This window comes from Syngnathus floridae, chromosome 14 (genome assembly GCF_059516105.1).
Source record: "Syngnathus floridae isolate MCC-2025c chromosome 14, RoL_Sflo_1.0, whole genome shotgun sequence".
NCBI classification, from domain to species: Eukaryota; Metazoa; Chordata; class Actinopteri; order Syngnathiformes; family Syngnathidae; genus Syngnathus; species Syngnathus floridae.
In genome coordinates, this window is record NC_142426.1 from 4,450,865 (window position 1) to 4,472,962 (window position 22,098).

Consider the following 22,098-nt stretch of genomic DNA (forward strand, 5'->3'; position numbering starts at 1 on the left):
GACATAATGTAATGGATGTGCAAGTGACCGAGAGGCTAACATTTTTGAATGTTGGAAAGACCAAAGTTTAGCCTGGGTTGACATGGTGAGTCTTTGCATGTTTTTGCACTGTTTTCATCATTTAATTATTATTTTTTTAAATTTGCATCTGTGTCAAGGTGTTTTAAAAAGAGGCCAAGCATTATCACTGCTAAAACCGGAAGAGGACCTGCAGCTTAGTTTGGATTTGATTGTTTCTCCTGATGTTTTTTCACTCCTTATCGAGCTTAATAACCGTGATGTGACTTTTGCTGGGGCATATATATGAATTTTATGTGTGTCGGGGGGGGGGGTTTCCTCCTCAGCCTGCCAGTGCTTTGCTCACGCCGCCGACTGTTATTACGACCCAGAGGTGGAAGCCAGAGGAGCAAGTTTAGACATCTCCGGCGGCTACAGCGGAGGAGGCGTGTGCATTAACTGCCAGGTATGAAGCGCTCATCAAGTCTCAACTGATTCCTATGTGTGTTGTTGGAGAGGAAGTATACTGTATATGCAGTCTGACCTCAACTGATCCAATTTCCGACACTCCCCACACTCAATATTAACTGCACCTGCAAAAACTCAATGAGATCAACACAACAACGCTCAGTTTTTAGTCCAGCTTACATTTGATCATTTTGAATTATTGTGTTTATCATAACTCTTCTGACCAACCCACCTATTTGTCATTTTAGCACAACACTGCTGGAGTGAACTGTGAGCGATGCATTGACGGCTACTTCAGACCTTACGGAGTGGCCCCCGACTCACCCACTGGATGTATACGTATGTGATATTTTATTTTGGGAGACTTTCTTTAGCCGCTGAACACAACGAGACTTGGTGCAAAACAAATGAGGCAACAGGTGGCGATGTGCGAGCGTGGGCAGGGAGCTGATTGGATAAAAAAAAAACCCACAATGGCCGCATATGTGTGTGTGTGTGTGTGGAGGGGGATTTAAAGCAGGACTATTCGTGGCGCGTTGTGTCTTGCTGTACTCTGTTGCGCTCGCTTCATGTATGAAAAAGGAAATATGAGTGGATAAAGTAGTTATTTATAGAAATGTAAGGCATTGCTCTCAAGTGGGCCCTTCTCTTGTTTACATTTCTCAGCTCCTCCTCATAGGAATTGCCTCTCCAAAGTGGAGGATTTAAGTCAGGGCTGGGAAATTGTTGACATTTAACCTACCGTGCAATTTTATGAAAAAGGACTCAAAATTAAAAATGTCTTAGAAATGAATTGTGTGTGCGTCGGCAGCCTGCAGGTGCGACGAGCGGACCGCGGCAGGCTGTGAAATGGGTTCCGGGAGGTGCGTCTGCAAAGCGCAATTTGCAGGAGAAAAGTGCCAGCGCTGCGCAGAAGGACATTTCCACTACCCTCACTGCATTCGTAAGTTCCTTTCCAATGCTGGAAGTAAGACACCGATTGTGTCATGCAACTTGGCGGGAGCTGAGCGAGTGACAAGCTCGTTCCAGCTTTTCTTTTCTGTCAGCCTTGAGGGGTGACAAAAGCAAATGTTGAAGATGTCAACTTTTAGGCTGACACGTCTCACATTCTGCATGCTTGAGCAGCAGAGACACATTCGACACACAAGTAGCATTTCCTCATCTTATCACCTCCTTTAAGTCTGCCAGAGCGGAAAGATAAGCTCGGAGTATTTTTTTTCTTTCTTTCCAGGGTCCCTTTGAGTGGGAAAAAAAAGGAGTAGGTTAAAATGGTAAAATTGAAAATCTTTTTTTCTGTGTATGGCAACTTTTGCAATCAGGTTATCCCGCGTACCACACAACCACAAAATCTCCTGCAGGACCCACCGTAGGTGAGTCGGCATCACGTCAATGATATTAAAAAATACTGTGATACAAATATTCTAAAGCTATTTTTTTCCCCCTCTAAGGAGTGCCCACTGGCTGCCCTGCGGGTTTTTTCGGCTCAATCACTTGTCAGCGTGAGTATGATTACTGTGCAAATATATAAATGTGCGTCACGACCTTGTCCAAGAGAATTCCCCGTCATCAGGTCGGATGATAATGCAACAAAAGTAACAACTCAACAACAACCAAACTGTGACCTTGAAGAGCCAACTTTGATAGTGAATATTAGCAGACCATCCGAGATACGGCCCATGCTGTGTTAGCACTAGCGTCAATGCGAACGCTGTGATTTTACGAGGTTAAGCAATTAGGTTTCTAACTCGGGATTTCTCCTCTCTCTAGCGTGTCTCTGCAACGGGGCCGGCGTGGCTAAGAGCGTCTGCGGTGCCGGCGGTCAGTGTATTTGCCTCCCCAATTACGGGGGCGAGGGGTGCGAGCAATGTGCGCCAGGCTACTACGGGTACCCGGAATGCGCTGGTGAGTTGTGTCACAATCTCCCCCCCCTCGAAAGTGTTTTGGGCTGACTATATCAGGCCTTCATTCCTCCAGCCTGCCAGTGTTCCCTGGAAGGCTCATACGGCAGCTTGTGCAACCCGCTGTCAGGTCAGTGTGTGTGTCTGCCCGGGGTGGTGGGCCAGCAGTGTGACCATTGCGCTTCGGGACGCAAGTTCCCTTCGTGCTCAGGTAACAAACGCCCCCAAAAAATATCTGCTGTTTTGTTTTTTGGGGGGATTGGAGATTTATTCATCACTTTGTGCCTCCAGCTTCCATCAGTCAATGCAATCCGGATGGGACAGAGCGCACAGAACCTCAAACGGTAAAAAGATTATGAACTGAGCGGCGTACACATTGAATTTATTTTCATATTGTTTATGTCAGTGCCCTATAACCCCACAAGTGGGTCACTCTCAGAATTTACACTGCTCAATCCAGTTCTTTGACTGCTTAGTGGTTTTTTGTTTTTTTTGGCAACGATAACGCAGCTGTGTTGCCAAATCTGCCTCCAGCAAATGAGGAAGTGCCCTTTTTCCTCCTTAAAGCGTAATTAAAATGAAGGAAAAGAGACTTCCTGCCCTTTTGAAAGGAAGCAAAACAAGAAATGAAAGCCACGTTTTGCTACCTTCGACTTCACCATTCCTTATGTGTGGAAGAAAGAGAAGCTGAAGATTGAAATCATGATCAAATATATCTATTTTTAAAAAAAAAAAAACCTTTTCTACCTTTGTTTCAGGGTTTCTGCCGCTGCCGAGTCAACACGGAGGGTGCCTTATGCGACAAGTGCAAGGCTCTTCACTGGAACCTGGCAGCCGACAACGTATACGGCTGTGAAGGTAACTTTCCAACATTTCAACCAGCTTCCAGCCAGCCATCTTTCTCATAGCTGAGAAACTCAACACGGAGATGGTTATTATGTAAAAAGACTTGAGTTTGACATGGAAGCAAGTTGAAATGAAAAAGAAAGGTCTGGGCCTCCTGCTTTACTTGGATACTTTTACTACTTACAAGAATGTGACCTCTACAAGAAGGGAAGAAAAGAAAAAGAAGTTTTTAATATCTAAAGAATGCCTCTGCTGGATATTTATGGGGATGTTTTGATTTCACTCGGTTGACTTTAAAGCTCCCGGTGAGCTTTTGAGCGCTTGCTCTTCACCCATGAAAGTATACTGCAATCAGAGTCTATTCAGCACATAACCATCCCCGCTTTCTTTCCTTTCTTTTTTTTTTTTTGTATTTAATTCCAGGGTGCAGGTGTGAAGTCAAAGGGACACTAAGTGGTGTTGGAGACTGTGAGGAGGTAGTGAATTTGAGACTAATTTGGTTTTGTTAAAATTGTTGTCAATTGCTTTTTGAATTCCGTCTTGTGTCTACAATATGCTAAATGGAATCGGCGTGCCTATTTTTTTGCATCCGCGCAGAGAAACGGTCAGTGCCGCTGCAAGCCTCGTGTGGGCGGGCGTACGTGCGACTCCTGCCACGACGGCTACTTCCTGTTGCAGAAAAAGAATTATTTCGGCTGCCAAGGTGAATCCAGGTGGTTGTTCTTCTTGACCCAAAACTCATTCTAATCATATTTGAATCCCTTGCAGGTTGTGAGTGCGACATAGGTGGCGCTATCAACGCGGCTTGCGACACGGCGTCCGGCCAATGCCGTTGCCGTAGCAACGTAGACGGCCTGAAATGCACACAGTAGGACTTGTCCAAACATTTCAATAAGATTGTTGCATTGTTGCGGTTTTATTTCAAGCTGCATTTCCTCTCCAGACCAGCGCCGAGTTTTTATTTCCCCAACTTGCATCAATTCAAGTTTGAGGTGGAGGAGGGCACGGCACCAAACGGCAGGCCTGTTCGTTTCGCTTACAACCCGCAAGAGTTCCCAGAGTTCAGCTGGAGAGGTTATGCTGAGCTGTCCCCTGCACAGGTGAGGACGCATTCCAAATAATAATTGATAATACAGTTCAAAATATTCATATAATGAATTATTTTACTGTCATCATTTGTTTATCTCATCCAAAATTACAAATCAAATAATACTGTAAAGTGTTTTCAAATATGAGCCCTTGTGAGTGAGTCATTCCTCGAAATGGTTGCTACGACATGGCGGCAAATCACTACTTTTGTCTCAATGAAACTCCTCAACTCACTTCAACATAGGGCCTTGACACTAAGATGGCGACAAAGTAATACTTGTACGTCTCATTAAAGTTTGCAAAAACCACACTGGCGGTATCGTAAACATTTCCTGTACATTTGCCTTCTCCATATTAAATGCCGTACCTCATCCTACTTTTACTCTATAATTCCCACTTCTGCTCTTCAGATATCCATGTGATGCTTTCTATCCACCTCTCCTTCCTAAACGTTTCAATCTTATGTAGTTTCTGTAGCTTCCTCTCAGCTCTTCTGCAGCAATTTCTTGAGCTGTCTCTTTTCAGCCAGAGGTGATCCTTTCCCTTCCACTCGGCTTTCCCGCTACTTTCCACATTGTAATGCGCTACGCCACCCCCCGGTATAACGGAAGGGCCACACGATTAAGAGCGAGGGTCACAGTAGCGGATGAAGCCAGCTCGCGGCGGTGCTGCGACTGTAAGTGGAGGCCCTCGCTTGCTTTTTTCCCCTCTGCCATCTTGCCGTGTGTTGATTAACCCTTGTGTGATTGCGCAATTGCTTTGCCCCCTTAACCCCCTCCAAAGCGGATCCCATGTCTGATCCGGTCAGTTTTTTTTTTATTTTTATTATCCCCGCAGAGTGAAGTCAGAGTTGTAGTGCATGTTGAGCTGAAAGATGCCAGGCACAAATTATTCCGCGTGGTGCTGCGATTCACTAACCCCAGCCGTGCCGGTGTGAGTGGTAGCGTCCAGGCGGCCAATTACAGAAGCCGTGCGGGTAAGTCAGCCTCTGGAGAGTGGAATCCCACATGAAAACAAAATCAGAGGTTCTCAGTCGGTTTCACTCGGGACCCACATTTTCCCAAGGTTGTGAAGGCTCCGTTTGCACAGAATTGCGCCACGCAGAGCAAATATAGCACTTCTTGAAAGATATCACATTTTTAAAGCCAAATGCACATCTTGCATGCATTTCAGAGCACATTATTACGGAATCCAAGAATCACATTGTCATTTATAACAAATACAAATAAAGAAAATGAAATTTAAAATAGTCATACATTTATAATGAACCCACAAAATTACAATAAGCAGAGTGCAGAGTTGGCACCAAGCCGATTTTGGGTCCCGACCCACTAGTTGAGAATCACTGATTGAAACGAACACATTGTGGAAGCCTTTTGACTTTTTTTTTTTAAAACATTGACTCAAATGTCTCGTTAAATGTCTCTCACAGCATCACATCAGAGTAAGGAAGTGATTTTCCCTGAAAGTCGGCAACCATCGTTCCTCACCGTGCCCGGAGACGGCTTTGCTGAGCCTTTTACTTTGACGCCCGGCAACTGGATCATCCGCATCGTAGCGCCCGGGGTTCTCCTTGTGAGTTGCCCCAACACATGCAGCCATCTCTGATTAAGAAATGACAAAAGTATCTTTTGCTCTTCAGGACTATTTGGTCCTGCTGCCTCAGGATTACTACGAGGCCCCGCTGTTGCGCAAGGAGATCACAGAGCCGTGCACATACGTTCCCACGCCGCAAAGGGATAAAAAGTAATTTTGTATTTTCTTTGTTTCAAGTCAGAGAGGCACACGGCATTTTTTTGGGCTTTACTTTGACTGTCCATTATGTCTGGCAGCTGTTTGCTGTTCAAGCACACGGCCATGGATGCCTTTGGCTGGGCTTTAGGCTCGCAGGGAAGCCTCTCGAGTCGGAGGGGCCGCAAGAGGAGGGAAGCCCCTGTGCGACGGCCCACCCCAGATCACCCTGACATGGCCTCTCTGCATGGCACACAGGTGACGCAAGAGAAATTCATTTTACCACTTTCATGCTTCCAACTGGAGTGTTGCTCATATTGTGTATCCTCCCTCCATGCAGTCTCAGCTGCAGCTCAGTCTGCCTGTTGCTCATCCTGGTCCTCACGCTCTCATCCTGGAGTATGCCAGCCAGGTGGACAGTGTCCAGAACGTCAACATCCTGGTAGGTGTCCAGCAGGGTGGACAGATGCGTGCCAGAGCCAACGTTTACAGCTGTGACTACAGGTGAGTCCTACAAACGGCCAGCTTGATTTGCAAATGTTTCATCGCCAAATTTTTGTGTAGCTTTTTGTGCCGGAGCGTGGCATTGGACAGCAAGAACCAGGTGGCTATGCTGCAGCTGGCTCACAGGGCGCAGCTTCTCCTGCAGACATCCACAGCTTCCTTCTTACTGGTGAGAAAGTTTTTTGCGGGACGGACGGACGAGCATCTGGCTTTCTGAAGATGCTGAGTCGACCGTGCGTTTGTGTGCAGCACAAAGTGTACGCAGTTCCTGCTAAGGAGTTCTCCATGGAGTATGTGGAGGCCAAAGTGCTTTGCGTCTCCACTCACGGTCGCTTCACTGAAGACAGGTAGATCTACTCAATTGCAGCAATTGGCGTGCTGCCTTATCATTTACTAATAGAGCCTTACGATAGGTCAAGAGAAAAGTTCACAATAGGTCAGTTGCTCACAGTATGGTACAAGTGAGTACCAGTCGTGGCACGCAGGCGCCCTCTAGTGTTAGGATGGGCAATTTAAATGCTGGACAGGGCCCAGAATTTGAAATATGGACAAAATGAATGTGAAAAATGCCTTCTCGCACTAAATTTTACTTTAAAATCTCAACCATCACATGTTTGTGGTTTTAGTCAGCACTGCCTTGTGAGCCACTTGGACAAGCCTTCACCGGGCTGGATTTTGCACGCGGCCCGTGACGGGGAACTCAGCGCCGCCCGCCATCAAGGAGACAACGCAGACTGGCGGCAAAGACGACAGTCCGACTTATCCCGTCACGGTGACAAGATTCTCCTCAAATATCCTCAGGTATCACAGAATCTCACCTCGGCACCGTGGTTGGGTCACATCTGTCATTTTGAAAGTCTTTCCGTCCATTCAGACGGAGATAAGCTTCACCCCCAAGGTGCCCCTCCCTGGCAGGTATGTGCTCGTTGTGGATTATCGCCAGCCGGAGCACGTTACCTTTCCCGTGGAAGTCCGAGTGGACGCCGGCTATAAGTGGAAGGGTACGTTCAGCTACCAGTGAAGCCTGCTTTTCTTCTCTCATCACTTCCTGAACTGTGTAGCCCGTGCTTTCCTCACAGGTTCCATCAATGTGACGTTCTGCCCCTCGGTGTCTGGCTGCAGAGACGTGCTGGTCGCCGACGGCCGCACCGTCCTTGACTTTTCCCAGCAATCTTGGCAGCTGCCAAGAATCTCTGTGATTGTTCCTCCTCGCAAGACTCTCATTCTGGTCAGTGTTTTTTTTTTTTTTTTTTTTTTTTTTCTCTCATCCACTTTTTATTGTGCTTGGTGTTCTTGAGATTTATTTCCTGTTCTTTTCTCTACTCTTGTGTATAGGATCATATATTGCTGGTTCCTGAGAGTCGTTACAGCCCAGACGTCCTGAGAGAGAAGCCTCTGGATAAGTCCGCACTTTTTATCCAGCAGTGCCGAGGAGAAGGCTTCTTCATTGAGTAGGTGCTCATTTTAAATCCGCCGCTCTTTGAAGGATTTCAAACTTGCTATCCTGAACTCTTCTTTCTGAAACAACAAGCCTGAAATTGAAATTGAACATAAAACCCGACCACAGCGGCGATGTAAAAGTCTTGCTTGCTTGTCTCCTCAGCCCCAGAACATCTTCCCAATTCTGCAGAGACTCTGCCCGTTCTCTGGTGGCATTTTACAACGACGGGGCTCTGCCTTGTGAATGTGACCAGTCTGGATCCACCGGATCTGCGTGTGACCCAGTCGGGGGACAATGTCCCTGCAGACCTCACGTCATCGGTCGGAGGTGTACAAAGTGCACCACGGGCTACTTCGGCTTCCCCTACTGCAGACGTGAGTGGAAGGCAAACTTGCACAACATCCGCCGGCGCATATTGCAATGTCTTCCTCCGCAGCGTGCGAGTGCGGCCGCCGGCTGTGCGACGAGGTGACGGGCCGCTGCTTATGCCCGCCTCAGACCGTCAGGCCGGCCTGCGACGTGTGTCGGAACCAGACGTTCAGTTATCATCCCCTGCTGGGCTGCCAGGGCTGCGACTGCTCCGGGAACGGCCTGCGAGCTAACGCCGGGCCCGGCTGCCACCACGTCACCGGACAGTGCAGGTGAACACTCGTCTTGAGGCCTTTTCTTCCTTCGCTTAGCAACTACCTGACCGTGTGTGTGTGTAGCTGCAAGCCCAGGGTTGGCGGGCGCCAGTGTGATCGATGCGCCGCGGGTTATTACCGCTTTCCCGATTGCGTCCCCTGCAACTGCGAGCAAGGCGGGGTCACGCCCGACGTGTGTCACCCCGACACCGGGATGTGTCTTTGCAAGGTACGCCGAATACGCCAAATTGTCTGTTTGCCTGTTTACCCTCTCTCTGTATGTCTGTAGAAAAATGTAGCCGGTGTCAGGTGCGACACGTGTCGGGACGGCTCCTTCTACTTTGACCCGTCCGACCCTAACGGGTGCACCGGCTGCTTCTGCTTCGGAGCCACCGACAAATGTCACAGCTCCAGAAAACGCAGGGGCAAGGTCGGCGTCGTGTGCACAATTGCAGGCAAACACGAACGTCAAATGACATCAGTCGTCATCTCACTCACTGTTTTTTTTAGTTTGTGGACATGCGCGGATGGAGGTTGGAACGTTCCGACCGCCGAGAGATTCCGTCCGTGTTGAACGTGGCCAGTAACACGGTGGTGGCGGACGTTCAGGAGCTTCCGTCTTCCATTCAAGCTCTGCACTGGGTGGCGCCATCCTCGTACCAGGGAGACAGGGTGAAGCATCATCAAAATATACTTAAAGAAGAATGGGTCATTGTTTTTTTTTTTTTTGGTATAGGCTAATGGCTTTTGTCCTCCCAGGTTTCATCTTATGGTGGTTTCCTCACCTACCAGTCCAAATCCTTTGGCATTCCCAGTGAGGGAATGATTCTGATAGACACAACACCTGATGTCCTACTGATTGTAAGTCAACCTGTTTTCTGTCAGTATTGTTGTTTTAATAAACATTTTCACGTTTTGGTTCTAGAGTAAGGACATGACACTGGTCCATTTTGCTCTAAAAGTCCAGTTGCCAGACAGACTGTATCAAGGCCGGGTCCAGATTGTTGAGGTAAACAAATCAAAACAGCTCACAGCTTGTCAGACTACGTTTAGGTTCATATTAAATCCTGCTTTGTGATTCTGCAATTGTCCACCTGCTTTTCTTCTGTTGTCCACAGGGAAACTGGCGCCATGCTGGCACCAACAGGCCCGTGTCCAGAGAAGAGCTGATGATGGTTCTGGCAGGTATGGCGCGTCTGGAGATCCGAGCCTTGTATTTTACGCAGAGCCAGCGGCTCAGTCTGGGCCAGGTGGGCTTAGAGGAAGCCACCGATACGGGGACGGGGGGTCCTGGGAACACCGTGGAGGTCTGCTCCTGCCCTCCTCAGTTTGCCGGAGACTCCTGCCAGGTGAGTGGAATTTGTCAATTTGATCTTGAGCAATTCCACCGCCTGTGCCGCCACCCCCCTAGCAGCACTGAGAAAGAACGGGGAGGATCACCTTCTCAGGTGTTGAGTAAAATAGCGTGGTGTCATCTCACTGGGGAGGGACCGCCTCTACTCAGGTTGTCCCGACACGCCTGAAGTAAACGTAGCAACCTTCTGCCCGGGGGCCAAAGTCATCAGCTGAAGACTTGGGCGGAATGTACCGCTAGGAAATAACTGGCTGGCCAAAACGGCGTGGCCTCGGGCTATGACGGGACGGCGATGCACAATCACGCAGACATAATATTAGCTGTTATAAAGCCGGGATCGCTGCCATGGCTGCTGAAAAACGACTCCCCCCCCCCCAACCATACACACATTCCATCTAGTCTCTGGAACTCTTTGTTGAGATTCAGTGTTTGTTTTCCACCTCCGCTTATAAGAGCAGTACAGTGAGATAGTGGTTCGCGTGTTTGCAACACTGTCGAGTGGTCGTGGGTTTGAACCCTTAAGCGATGGATGGAAATTACACATGAGGCAAGCTTGGATTTGGTAGAGGAAGTTGAGTCTACAAGTGGAGAAACCTCACCTGACCTCACTGTTACTCATAAACTAGAGCGACTTTTATTGTGTATGCACTCAATCCCCTACAGTTCAAGTGTGTGTGTGTGTGTGTGTGTGTGTCAAAGTCCAGCAGACACACCTCAATAATGTTTGTGTGTGTTTGTTTTCACGCTATGATTCAGGTGTGAGTCGACTGTCTGAGCTGACACAACTGTAAAACACACACACACAGTCACACACACACAGACACACACACACACACACACTTTAACTTTAACTTTAACACACACACAAATTGCGTCTTTGTAAATTTGCCAGACCCTTTATAGGCAAAGATCAACAATTCTATGTCTATGCTTTATATAATATAACAAATTGGATTATTTGCTGATATCTCACAATGTTCACTGCTCTCGTCTTATCAGATGGTATTCAGCCATATTTGTGTGTGTGTGTGTGTGTGTGTGTGTGTGTGTGTGTGTGTGTGTGTATGAAGTGAAAAAGGAATGAGAGCGCACCTTAACAACGGCATGTGCGTGCTTGTGCGTCTGCCTCCGTACAGCCAGTCGGAGATGGGGCGTGTCCTCATTGTCAGTGTGGGTGTTTAAGAGGCCGAAGCAGGGGAAAGTGGAGCGTTATTTCACACGGACTCAACATCGGCAATAATGTCAGATAGCTCGATGGCCCGACACCGGCGCTCCGGTGGGCTTCTTCTCAGGATCGTGCTGTTGGGGTCTCTGATGGCGCTGTGCTGGGCCGGCAACAGGCCCCGACAGGGAGGGGCAACTCGACCTAGACACGGCAAACATGTCAGCAGATTGAGGTTGAGACCGCAGGCGGATCAGTGGCTGGTGTATCCCAGCTTAAACGGGCAAGAGAGCGACGGGGTGCATGTGGTCGGCTTTCCTTCTTTCAGCAACGACTTGGCCAGGAACCGGATTGAGGTAAAGGGTTGCTCTCTAGGTGTGTTTGTTCATCTGGGGAGGAAGGGCAAAGGCCGTGCTCCGGGCACTTTAGATTTGCTCGTTCTTTGAAGGGCGTCTCGAGAGATTTGACGGAATTGTGCTACAAGAAGAAATATATTGGATGAATTTAAAGTCTCAAGTGGGCATTGTTGTTATATTTTTTTGTTCACTTTTTTTTTATTGTAGAAATGCGCCGCTGGATACTTTCGAGATGGCAATGGGCCATATCTGGGTCGCTGTGTGCCGTGCAATTGTAACGGTCTGGCAGAGCAGTGCGAGGACTGGACCGGGAAGTGTCTGGTGAGCTCGCGCTACTCAAATACTCAATTACAGTTGATGCTCCAATCACAAGCCATTTTAAAAAGAATCTGACAAAAAAAAAATACACTTTGACAGTCTATCTCGTGTTTCCCCCCCATTTTATTTATTTTTTAATCACCACAAAAGTTTGCTATGGCGTGGTGCTTTTCTCCTCGTCATTATTCTCCTTGAAGGGAGGATGAGTCTGTACACATTTGAACATCTCAATCATCTCCATTACGTTATGGTCATGCAAGACCGGGCCTGCGTTGCCGCGTGTGCGCCGCCCTTGCAGAGACATCAAACGCATTCTCTACTACAAGTCGACGCTCTTCTTGGAGTGTGTGTGTGTGTGTGTGTGTGTGCGTGTGTGTGTGTGTGTGTGTGTGTGTGCGGAAGAAAAGACTTGATGGTCCGCTTACAAAATGCCTGCCCAGAAGTCCAATTTTGTCCTCTGTCTGTCTCAGAATTGTCAATACAACACAGCTGGAGACAGATGTGAATACTGCAGAGAGGGTTACTATGGTAACGCGGCTCAGAGGACGTGCAAGGTGTGTCCCTGCCCATTCAGTACGGCCACAAACAGGTGACTTAAGACAAACCAAAACAAAGAAACAGAACTAGATGTTATCTAGTTACACAACTCACACGTTACATTTTTAGCTTCGCGGTCGCTTGCCGAGAGATCTTCGGCGACTTCCAGTGCATTTGCAGGACGGGATACACCGGAGAAAAATGTGAAAAGTAAGTGGAAATCCACAATACAGTGGAAATTTCAAACGTCATTTCTTCTCTGCTGGGATGGATTTCCACTTTTTTATTTCTGTTTGTTACAGGTGCGCTCCTGGGTTCTATGGTGACCCGCTAATTCCGGGGGGAAGCTGTCGCCTTTGTAATTGTGGCGGAAACGGCAACACCTGTGATCCTAGGACAGGAGGTGACGTCATCCATTAAATAATATATTCAAACTTATCTTCATCTTTAGGGTTTTATTCATTTGCTATTTAATAATATGTTTTGAATTACTGCAGTTTGCAAGAACACACTGGAACCCGGAGACACAAACACAGAAGACCGCTGCTTCGGTGAGTCAACGAGAAAAAAAAAAAAAAAGAAAAGAGTCTTAGGGTTAGTTTTTGAAACGCTCTCTTGTTTTTGTTTTTTAGAGTGTGACAACTGCGCTCAGACTCTACTGAAAGATTTGGATATGCTGGACATCCAACTGCTACGGATAAAAATTCAGATGGACAACGCCTCCGCCGGCGCCTCCTCCCAGGAAAGGCTCAGGAAGCTGGAGCGAGCCGTTACGGACACCAAGGTAACCATACTGGATCTCGGGAATCCTGATGCCTCACCTTGTCGTGGCTTCGTTCTATGCTGACAGTCATGCTTACGTGGCAAATGCCGGTGGGCAGGGATGGGTGTGCCCATTCAAACGTTCCAGATGGGATCACTGATAAGGAGTCATCAGGCTTTTTTGTCTCACACTGTGCCTCAACTTGGTTTGGAAACATTCCCCAAAAATTAGCAAGACATATTCTTGACATTTTCACATTTATATAAAGTTTATGCTATGTACAAATCATATTTTGACGACGTGGCAGTAAAACAGGGCCAAAATCCAAAGGTCAGAGAGTGAGGCAGGGCAACAATCTACTTGAGTTGAAGAATGATTTCTTTTTTTAATTTTGTGTTATATCAAAATATAAATATACATTTTTGTTTTTGGCAGAATCTGGTGATCAAATACAGCACCTCTGTCAATGGTCAAAGTTCCAGGCTCAAACAACTGAAAGACGACATGTTGACTCTTTCCGATGACATTGGCTCTCTTCAAGACAAGGTCATTATTTTTTTTTGTATTTAGGATGAAATCCATCCATTGAGTGTAATGTGTGACTTTGATTCACCTTCAGGCTGACCAGACAGCTATAGATGCTGACAAAGCAGTTCTAGGGGTTGAAAAAAGCCACAAGCGGGCTCAGGATATGGACCAAGCCATTCAAGACATGCTCAAGAAAATCCAAGGTAAAGTCGATGAGACGCCGTTGGCTGAAGGTGAGCGACCTTCATTCGTCCTCTTGGTGCTTTCAGCTATGCTGGAGCAGCTGAAGGACGCCGGCTCCAGCGGGGGAACGCAGCCTGGTGAGAATGCCAAGAAGATGCTGGAGGACGCCCAGCGCATGGTGAAGGAAATGGAGAACAGGAACTTCACGCCACAGAAGACCGCCGCCGATAAGGAAAGGGAGGAGGCCAGGAAACGTAAGACGTACCTTTAACGCTTGGACAGTATGAAGACCTCATTCAAGCTTTCCGCATCCGAGTGCATTGTCATCAAAGCGTCTGATTGATCAATTAACTTATCGAAACTCCTCCTTTCTTCAGTCCTGGACTACATCAAGAACGACATGAGTAAACAGCTGGACCAGAACGTCGCCTCTGCAACAAAGTTGAAAGAGGAGCTGAAGGACTACGACGCCAAACTGAAGGAGCTGGACATGGCTCTGCAGGACGCCACGGAGCTGGTGAAGAAAGCCAACGTCCAGAACGGACTCAACGCTCAGGCTCTCCCCGCGCTCAGGGTAAAACTAAACGCATGCGCTCTATAAGCAAGAGAACTGAAGAGCAGGTGCAGCTCAGAAAGAAAAAAAAAACTAAAACATCTGATGAAATCCAAATAGTTGATTTGTCAGATGTACCTAATGTTTTGACCCACAGGATCGCATCAACAACCTAAAGAAGGAGCGCAAGACTGTCAAGGAGCAGGTGGCCATGGCGGCGAACGAGCTGAAGAAAATAGAAGATTTAGTCCAAGGGCTTTCCAACAATAAAACGGTGCGCAAGCTTGAACACCACACTCCTACTGAACACCCCGAGGACTAAAAACACAAGAAGAATTTGGCAAATATTATTACTCTATTGTGATAAACGAGGCGATGGAATTGAGATAGCTGTCACGTCCTAACATGCCGTCCCCGCAGATAAAGATCGCTGCGTCTCGTCCTTGCTGCTGAGGTGAGGTCACTGGAATTCTGAAAATATGCTTCGCTTTGCCAGGTGTACGAAAAGTTGGCCGCTGAGCTGGATGGCGGCAAGACCGATTTGACCAAGAAAGTCAACGAGATGTCCAAAGTGGCAGCCAAGGAGGACGTTGTGGAGGCGGCCGAGGACCACGCCGAGAATCTCAAGAAGCTGTCCAAGGAACTGGAGGAGTACGTTGGCAACGACGGCTAACGAGACGGCGACTTTGCCAACTCCACCGACACTCTGAACTCTTGTGTCTTTGCAGTGCCGTGAAGACTGCAAGCGATCGCCCAGAGGTACGTAACGCTAACGACGCCATCGATGCCTACAAGAATATCACGGACGCCGTCCAAGCCGCAGAAGCCGCCGCCAACCAAGCCAAAGAAGCCGCCAACAGCGCCTTGACCGTAAGATTCTTCTTTACCCCCCCCCCCCAAAAAAATGATGACAAATTTGCCATCATAAACACCTTGTAATCATGAATGTTTGTTTTATAGAATGTAAAAAACCAAAAACTGGCGGAAAGGGCCAAAGACCTGAATGAGAATGGCGTCGAACTGGTGCAGAATGCAGAAGAAGCACAAAATGTTTTGGATGGTAATCACCTCTTCTTTTTCACTTTCTCTCACTTACACAAGCGCACACACACACACTCACTCACATCTTCTTCCGTTTCCTTTCCCAGATGCTGCCAGGGAAATTCCTGACATCAAGCGGCGCCTGAAGAATGGCGAGGACAAAAAGAATGATCTTGAGGCTGAGCTTCAGAATGCACGAACGCAGCTAAATGACATTAGAAGAGGTAGTGTGCCACAGGGATTGCCACGTCTGCAGGATTGTGCAGGAACCTCCAACCCCTTTTCTTCCCCTCAGATGACATTGCGGATATGATCGACGAGGCCAAGAGGAAGGCCGCTTTAGCCAACGGCTCGGCCAGCGACACCATAGACAAGCTGGATGCCATCAGGAAAGAAATGGCAAAGATCAACGTCAGCCCCGGGGATTCCAACCTCGGCGGCGCGTTGGACGACGTGGAGCAAACAGGTGAGAAGACCAAAGAAGACCAAAGAAAGTCCCTGTCATGCAATTTGTTAACCGTTTTCAGTGAGGAACTTGTTGAAAAGCATCCCGACGCTGAGCGACAAGATCACGGAGGTGGAGACCTTGACCTCGCAGTTTACGCCACTGAAGAACATCACATACAACGTCAAGAAACTGAAGGAGCTCATCAACCAAGCACGCGACGCTGCTAACAGGGTGACGGCCCGGTCTTTGTCAAACATCATGCGCAGTGGCGGAGCTACGTGGTGTCCATGGGGGATAAAGTTCTTCTCCTAACGATTTTCCGTGCCTTCCTCCAGATTACCATCCCGATGAAGTTCAATGGCAACAGCCACGTGCAGTTGCATCCCCCCAAGAACCTGGAGGAGCTGAAGGCCTACACCGATTTGACCCTGTCCCTGCAGAGGCCCGAGGGCAGGGGCGATGGAAGACGCAGACGCAGGCAGGCGGCAGACAAAGGAGACATGTTTGTGATGTACCTTGGCAACAAAGATGTGAGTCTGGGAAGGGAGGGGATGGATGGATGAATTGAAATCCTCACGCAAACGGCCTTCTCTAGCCCTCAAAGAACTACATCGGCATGGTCTTGAGGAACAACGTGCTGTACGGTGTCTACAAGCTGAACGGACTTGAGCACTCGATCAAAACGGATTCCATCACCACATCTCCGTCCGAGCCAGCCAAGTTTGATAAAGTCGACCTGCGCAGGTAAAGTGCCAAAATCGTCTGCAGACAAACATTTTTGCACCAAAATTCAAGTTCTCCTCAAAATGTGACATACTCAAATCTTGCTCACTTGTTTGCTCGTTGTCATTTAGAATTTATCAAGATGCAGAGTTGACCCTCACTAAAGACTACACGTCGGATACTCCCGGCATTCCGACCGTGGGCACCAACCGGGGAACCGAAATGAAAAACCTTCTGGACTTCACCCCGGAAGATCTGGTTTTCTTCGTGGGAGGTTACCCTTCCAACTTCACCGTGAGTCCGAGGAGGCCACTATCCCGACCGACATGACGCCAGCTAAAATGCTTTGTGTTTTCTTTCTTCTCGCCAGCCTCCAGCGCCCCTCAAATATCCCATGTACAAAGGCTGCATCGAAATGGCCTACTTTAATGACAGGGTTGTCAGTCTGTACAATTTCAAGCACAAAGACAACATCAATGTGGAAACTCCATGCAAGAGGTTGGTCTCTGTTTGGGTGGCAATTATTTCTGATTATATTATTTAAACTGTATTGTTAATATTATATAATTTGAAATGAAATCATAGTATTATTATTATTTTTATTATATACAAGCGACATTTTGACATTTGTTTTATTTTTTCAAATACTGGAAAAATTACTTTTCAGGCAGGTCTAACAGTCACCATGATGAAACGTATTGAGTGTAAAGATGACAATTTTTTCACTTTGTATTTCTGATTTCAATATCTGCTTGTTTTGGTGTACACAGATATGTTTCTCCGCTGGGCTTTTACTTGGAAGGCACTGGCTACGGCCGCGTGAATATCGACAAGAAGACAAATGTCCTCCTCATCGGCATGTCCATCTTGACGCATGCGGAAAACGGGCTGCTCTTGTACATTGAGAACCAGGTAAGTCCTTCTTGGTAATGTCTTGTTTCATCATGACAACATTAGGACATTTTTGCAATGTTTTAAAAAATAATAATAATAATAAAATGTCCCCATCTCGTTTCCTTCCCACATAAGGGCAATTACTTCACCGTGACAATAGAGAAGGGTGCCGTCCACCTGCGTAGCAACTTGCTGCCAGAACCAGCCACAAATGACGTGAAATCGTTCCCGGTAAGTCAAAGCTTCGTGACTTGATGACGCTACCATCAGAATAGTCACGTTCTTTTTTTTTTTTTTTTTTCTCCCCTCAGGTCCGCGATTGGGTGGACATTCTCATCATTTTAACCAGCAAGGGTAAATTTACAGTCCGCATAGCCAATAAGGAGGTGGCCACGGCCCAAGTCCAGTTTGTCATGGATGACTTTAAAGAGTTCTACATCGGTGGTGCGCCAATGGAAATGAGGGACAAGTATGCATATCAGATTTTCGCTTCTTACTACGTGTGAGGAAAGCTTGTTGTCACACTAACCGGCTTCTCTGCTGGCTGGCAGGAACAACATCACCATGCAAGCCCTCAGAGGCTGCTTGAACAATTTTAAGCTCAACCAAAATTTCAAACTGATCGACGAGAAAGTCGGCATCAGCAAAGGTTGTCCCAAAGATTCCCTGGTACGTTTCTTGTTTTTTTAAAAGTATTGCAGTCTGGGATCCAAATGACCCTTATGCATACGCTTGTCATCGCAGACCTCTCGGAAAGCAGAGTTCAGCCTCGGGAGCTCCCTCTCGGCGGACCTGTCCGACTTGAGTCTCGCCAACGACATGTCCGTGTCGCTGGGATTCATGAGCACCGACAAGGACGGCATCCTCCTCCAGTCGAAAAAAGCGGTCGGTCCCTGAACGCTCGACCGTGACATCACTTTGCCTTCAAAGCTATCATTCACGATCAATTGCTTTATTTATTCCTTCAGGCTAACGACATCCATCTGGCTTTGCAAAATGGCAACGCGGTTGTGTCTTTGAGCAACAAGATGTGGATCTCAAACAAGAAATACGACGATGGCCACTGGCATTATTTGACCGTGTCCAGAAAAGCCGGCAGGTAGGACAGCGACGCGTCAATCCGTGGCCATTAGCAATCTCGTTGTCAAAATAGAAAATACTACATCACATCAGAGTCGAAGATAGCTCACATTTTTATTTATGGCTGCCCACAGGACGGAGATGCTCATCGATGATGACGACACCGGCACGGAGCAGAGCGGAAGCATCTCCGTGCCGGACACCGGTAGCTCGGTGATTCTGGGCCGAGACAAGTTCAAAGGCTGCATCTCCAACCTCTACACCAGACGGTGATTATCACGGGCGAGTCGCGTCCGCTCGTCATCGTCTTTTGAACGGCGTGTTTGTTGTTTCGCTCGCAGGCCCAGCAATCTGTACAAGCCCGAAGACTTCAGCGAATTCAGGTCGTCCGGAGATGTCCTGTCGGACGTGTGCACCCCCGACAGTCCTGTCCAACAGATGCTCTATCGTGACCCCAAGAAGGTGAGCGAAAAAGACCCGACAATTGCTGCCATCAGCAAAACGTTACGTTTTCTGCAAGCAGGATAAATTCCGCCCAAATTTTGCCTATATGTGAGTTGTGGCTAACAGCAGCTCATGTGTGAGTGAGCTCAATTGCTGTTCTATCGGGCCCATCCCCGCCTGGTGCTCGCTGCCGTTGAAAGGTGTGTCTTGATGTGTTTGACTGACTGGATTCTGCTGCCTCATTTCCAGAGATGAAGGAGGAGGAGCCTAAAGACCCGCTGATGAGAGTCTAACCGTAACACTCTTGGCCGTCATTCATTCATTCAATAAAAGCAACAGGATCATCATAATCCATTCCAAATTTCATATCCATGTTTTATCTCTTCAGATGTTTCTATGCTTAAGCGGCACTCATAAATAACAAGGCTTGACTGAAAACATCTCATTGTCTCTTTCTTCCATGATGACAGTAACACATAAGCACTCAATCATTCACCATTTCAATCGTGACTTGTGCAACTTCACTTATTTCTCAGTGATGACAGGATCGGAAGATAAAAAATGTATAGGGATGGACGAATAGAAACTAAACATCTCCAGATGACCATAACATTTTTTCATGGACAAACAAGACCCCCCCAAATGTAAATCATCAGACGCTTTTAGAATCTGCATGACACGCAATTAAAACATGAGCAATTTAGAAGCATTTGTTTTTTTAATGAAGTAGCAAAGCATAAAAATGATAATGCTCAGATTGTGCTTATGAAATACTAACTGTAGAAAGATATCCAATTACAGCATGTTCTCCTGATCCACATGGATTGAACTGCACAAACGTTAGAGATATAATCCGTAATGCTGGATTAACATCGCACCTAGAAATAAAAAATAAACATCCCTTAGCTCTCGAAAGTCAATTCCTATGAGGACTTTCAAGAAATATTTTATGACACTCAGTTGTTCTGTCTTTGCTTTCCACATCCCATATGAAATATAACATTCATAAAAATGGAATTAAAATATTAATTCTACTGGTTTTAGCAATCGCAGTCAGAGCAGACTTAAAACGTGACTAATAATATATATACAGTCCATATGTTCATTCATTTTGTATAACTTAAATCCAAATGTATTTTTTTTCAATGGCTATTTGCAAGCCCGTTGGTACACGTCAGGCCCAAAATGTATCCGACCCTACTCACAGCACTCCGGCATTAACGTTGCGCAACAGCACATTCCAAATTGAACGTGCGTGCGCTTGTTATGAAAGTGAAAAGCCGCGCTTGATCGCCTCTCAACAGACACTCGAGAAATACTTGGTGTGTGTGTGTGTTCGAACGAAAATTTCTAATCCAGTATTTTAGATGACCCCGCGTTGTTTTGTATTTAGGGTATCCCAGAAGAACTCAGCCATTTGTAATTTTCTTAAAGGGACAGTTTTGATCTGAGTCTCTCTGCTTGTGTCTCAGGAATTCGCCATGCATGTGATGAACGAGAGCGCGTCTCCGTGTGCGCTACCTGACCTGGTGCCAGACGCGTATCACTTGGGGGGGCCCGTTAGCCGCGTGAGCTACAGCCTGCCCCTGCAGGTGCTGCAGCCCAGGTGAGTGAGTGAGTCCGACCGTAGAAGGCAGCAGGAAGGACATAACGGTCTCAGGATAGCATTTTTCAAGAGTTGCCTTTGTCCTTGTTTCTCTCCAGGCCGCACTTCTCTCTGGACATCCGGACTCGATCCCCCGAAGGCTTGCTGTTCTTTGCCGCTACCAGGGGAGGGAGCTCTCATCTGGCTCTCTACATGTCCAAAGGGCGAATCAGACTGTCGGTGGGCAGAGACAACGAGATCTTCAACAGGGAGAAGTACAACGATGGAAAGTGGCACTCGGTGGGGAGACAACCAACGCGCCCGTTTCTGAAGGACCATCTGAATAGCCTTGACGCACCTGACGCTTCTTGGCGGCTCTCATCCTGCAGGTGATGTTCAGTTTGGAGAAGAAGAAATTTCGCCTGGTGGTGGATGGGATACGAGCGCAGGACGGTCAGCTGAGTGCGGCTGACGTGGCTTCCATGAAGCACTTCACGTCGCCCGTCTTCTTGGGCACTGCCCCCGACTACCTCCACAAAGAGTTAAAGGTAGAGAACGCCACGGCAATGTCAAACGCTCTGTTTTGATTGGCCCTCTGTGTGACCCGTAGTCCAAGAACCTCCCAAAGCAAAGCGTGTCCGGCTGTGTGCGCCATTTTAAAATGAACGGCGCGGCCATGCTGAATCCGTCTGCAAACCACGGGGCCGGCCCCTGCTTTGAGGGCCCCGCTCAGAGGGGAGCCTACTTCTCGGGGGATGGCGCGCACGTCGTCATCAGTGAGGAATCACTACGACCCATCAAAACAATCTCAATTCGCCATTCTCAAATAACGTTTTCTTCTTGCCTTCCAGACGACTCCTTCGCCGTGGGCTCCGATTTTGAGCTACTGTTTAACGTTCGTCCCAGGACGCCGACTGGACTTCTGTTGCACGTCGGCGATTCTGGCAAAACTCATCAAGGACTGACCACGAGCCATTACGTCAGTATTTACCTCCTCAGGGGAGAGGTGAGAATTTTTCGATTTGATTTCAGCTTTCTTGTCTTCTTTCCTTCTATCGGTGACTTTTTTTCTTTTTCAAACCAGGTGGTGGCTCTCGTGAACAACGGCAATGGCGAGTTCAAGGCATCCGTCCAGCCCAAAACGACACTTTGCGATGGAACGTTTCATAAAATTTCTGGTAAAATGCCATCGCCGCCATATTTGAATTTCTTTCTTTCTCTACGCACCACTCAAACGTCCGTCCAAATCTTGCAGTCATCAAGAGGAAGAATGTTGTGCAACTGCATGTGGACACGGTGGACACATACAAGATAGGACCACCGTCGACCACTGCCACTTTGACCAAATATCCCCTCTATGTGGGGGGCTTTCCCGGTGAGTGCCTGGTTACTCTTGAATTAATTTAAACGGTGTGTGCAAAAGTATTGGGACAGCTGGAAGTGGGTTAGAAGAAACTGACGTATCGATGGGATTTGTGTGAGGTCAGAGAAGCCGTTTGGAATTGAAATGCCGACTTTACTGCACTCTCCAC

At 47.6% G+C, this 22,098-nt stretch overlaps 1 protein-coding gene across 2 annotated transcripts in view; it reads left to right on the forward strand.

Moving 5' to 3' along the window:
* Positions 1-22,098, forward strand: part of LOC148387171 (laminin subunit alpha-3-like) — a 32,645-nt gene that overhangs the window by 9,022 nt on the left and 1,525 nt on the right. The window contains exons 8-75 of one of the 2 annotated variants that reach the window (XM_088396329.1): positions 345-463; positions 714-804; positions 1,277-1,408; positions 1,785-1,835; positions 1,914-1,964; positions 2,233-2,367; positions 2,440-2,574; positions 2,655-2,707; positions 3,122-3,221; positions 3,633-3,685; positions 3,807-3,912; positions 3,978-4,077; positions 4,153-4,309; positions 5,136-5,274; positions 5,731-5,873; positions 5,941-6,044; positions 6,131-6,287; positions 6,370-6,533; positions 6,594-6,702; positions 6,783-6,880; positions 7,160-7,334; positions 7,408-7,534; positions 7,613-7,761; positions 7,869-7,984; positions 8,137-8,348; positions 8,411-8,615; positions 8,682-8,826; positions 8,887-9,027; positions 9,108-9,269; positions 9,357-9,458; positions 9,523-9,606; positions 9,716-9,946; positions 11,677-11,790; positions 12,258-12,376; positions 12,454-12,534; positions 12,627-12,727; positions 12,822-12,875; positions 12,957-13,108; positions 13,523-13,633; positions 13,707-13,818; positions 13,885-14,052; positions 14,176-14,372; positions 14,509-14,625; positions 14,848-15,002; positions 15,080-15,221; positions 15,312-15,411; positions 15,500-15,616; positions 15,688-15,858; positions 15,920-16,071; positions 16,176-16,370; positions 16,436-16,584; positions 16,695-16,857; positions 16,934-17,061; positions 17,334-17,475; positions 17,593-17,688; positions 17,769-17,926; positions 18,009-18,126; positions 18,202-18,342; positions 18,426-18,556; positions 18,672-18,806; positions 18,879-18,999; positions 20,454-20,587; positions 20,686-20,866; positions 20,956-21,114; positions 21,177-21,342; positions 21,418-21,572; positions 21,651-21,744; positions 21,822-21,941. In XM_088396329.1, coding sequence (XP_088252455.1) covers positions 345-463; positions 714-804; positions 1,277-1,408; positions 1,785-1,835; positions 1,914-1,964; positions 2,233-2,367; positions 2,440-2,574; positions 2,655-2,707; positions 3,122-3,221; positions 3,633-3,685; positions 3,807-3,912; positions 3,978-4,077; positions 4,153-4,309; positions 5,136-5,274; positions 5,731-5,873; positions 5,941-6,044; positions 6,131-6,287; positions 6,370-6,533; positions 6,594-6,702; positions 6,783-6,880; positions 7,160-7,334; positions 7,408-7,534; positions 7,613-7,761; positions 7,869-7,984; positions 8,137-8,348; positions 8,411-8,615; positions 8,682-8,826; positions 8,887-9,027; positions 9,108-9,269; positions 9,357-9,458; positions 9,523-9,606; positions 9,716-9,946; positions 11,677-11,790; positions 12,258-12,376; positions 12,454-12,534; positions 12,627-12,727; positions 12,822-12,875; positions 12,957-13,108; positions 13,523-13,633; positions 13,707-13,818; positions 13,885-14,052; positions 14,176-14,372; positions 14,509-14,625; positions 14,848-15,002; positions 15,080-15,221; positions 15,312-15,411; positions 15,500-15,616; positions 15,688-15,858; positions 15,920-16,071; positions 16,176-16,370; positions 16,436-16,584; positions 16,695-16,857; positions 16,934-17,061; positions 17,334-17,475; positions 17,593-17,688; positions 17,769-17,926; positions 18,009-18,126; positions 18,202-18,342; positions 18,426-18,556; positions 18,672-18,806; positions 18,879-18,999; positions 20,454-20,587; positions 20,686-20,866; positions 20,956-21,114; positions 21,177-21,342; positions 21,418-21,572; positions 21,651-21,744; positions 21,822-21,941 — 8,895 coding nt within the window. Of the gene's footprint in view, positions 1-344; positions 464-713; positions 805-1,276; positions 1,409-1,784; positions 1,836-1,913; positions 1,965-2,232; positions 2,368-2,439; positions 2,575-2,654; positions 2,708-3,121; positions 3,222-3,632; positions 3,686-3,806; positions 3,913-3,977; positions 4,078-4,152; positions 4,310-5,135; positions 5,275-5,730; positions 5,874-5,940; positions 6,045-6,130; positions 6,288-6,369; positions 6,534-6,593; positions 6,703-6,782; positions 6,881-7,159; positions 7,335-7,407; positions 7,535-7,612; positions 7,762-7,868; positions 7,985-8,136; positions 8,349-8,410; positions 8,616-8,681; positions 8,827-8,886; positions 9,028-9,107; positions 9,270-9,356; positions 9,459-9,522; positions 9,607-9,715; positions 9,947-11,676; positions 11,791-12,257; positions 12,377-12,453; positions 12,535-12,626; positions 12,728-12,821; positions 12,876-12,956; positions 13,109-13,522; positions 13,634-13,706; positions 13,819-13,884; positions 14,053-14,175; positions 14,373-14,508; positions 14,626-14,847; positions 15,003-15,079; positions 15,222-15,311; positions 15,412-15,499; positions 15,617-15,687; positions 15,859-15,919; positions 16,072-16,175; positions 16,371-16,435; positions 16,585-16,694; positions 16,858-16,933; positions 17,062-17,333; positions 17,476-17,592; positions 17,689-17,768; positions 17,927-18,008; positions 18,127-18,201; positions 18,343-18,425; positions 18,557-18,671; positions 18,807-18,878; positions 19,000-19,230; positions 19,422-20,453; positions 20,588-20,685; positions 20,867-20,955; positions 21,115-21,176; positions 21,343-21,417; positions 21,573-21,650; positions 21,745-21,821; positions 21,942-22,098 lie in introns of those variants that run through there. The other variant, XM_088396330.1, reaches the window with a different exon arrangement.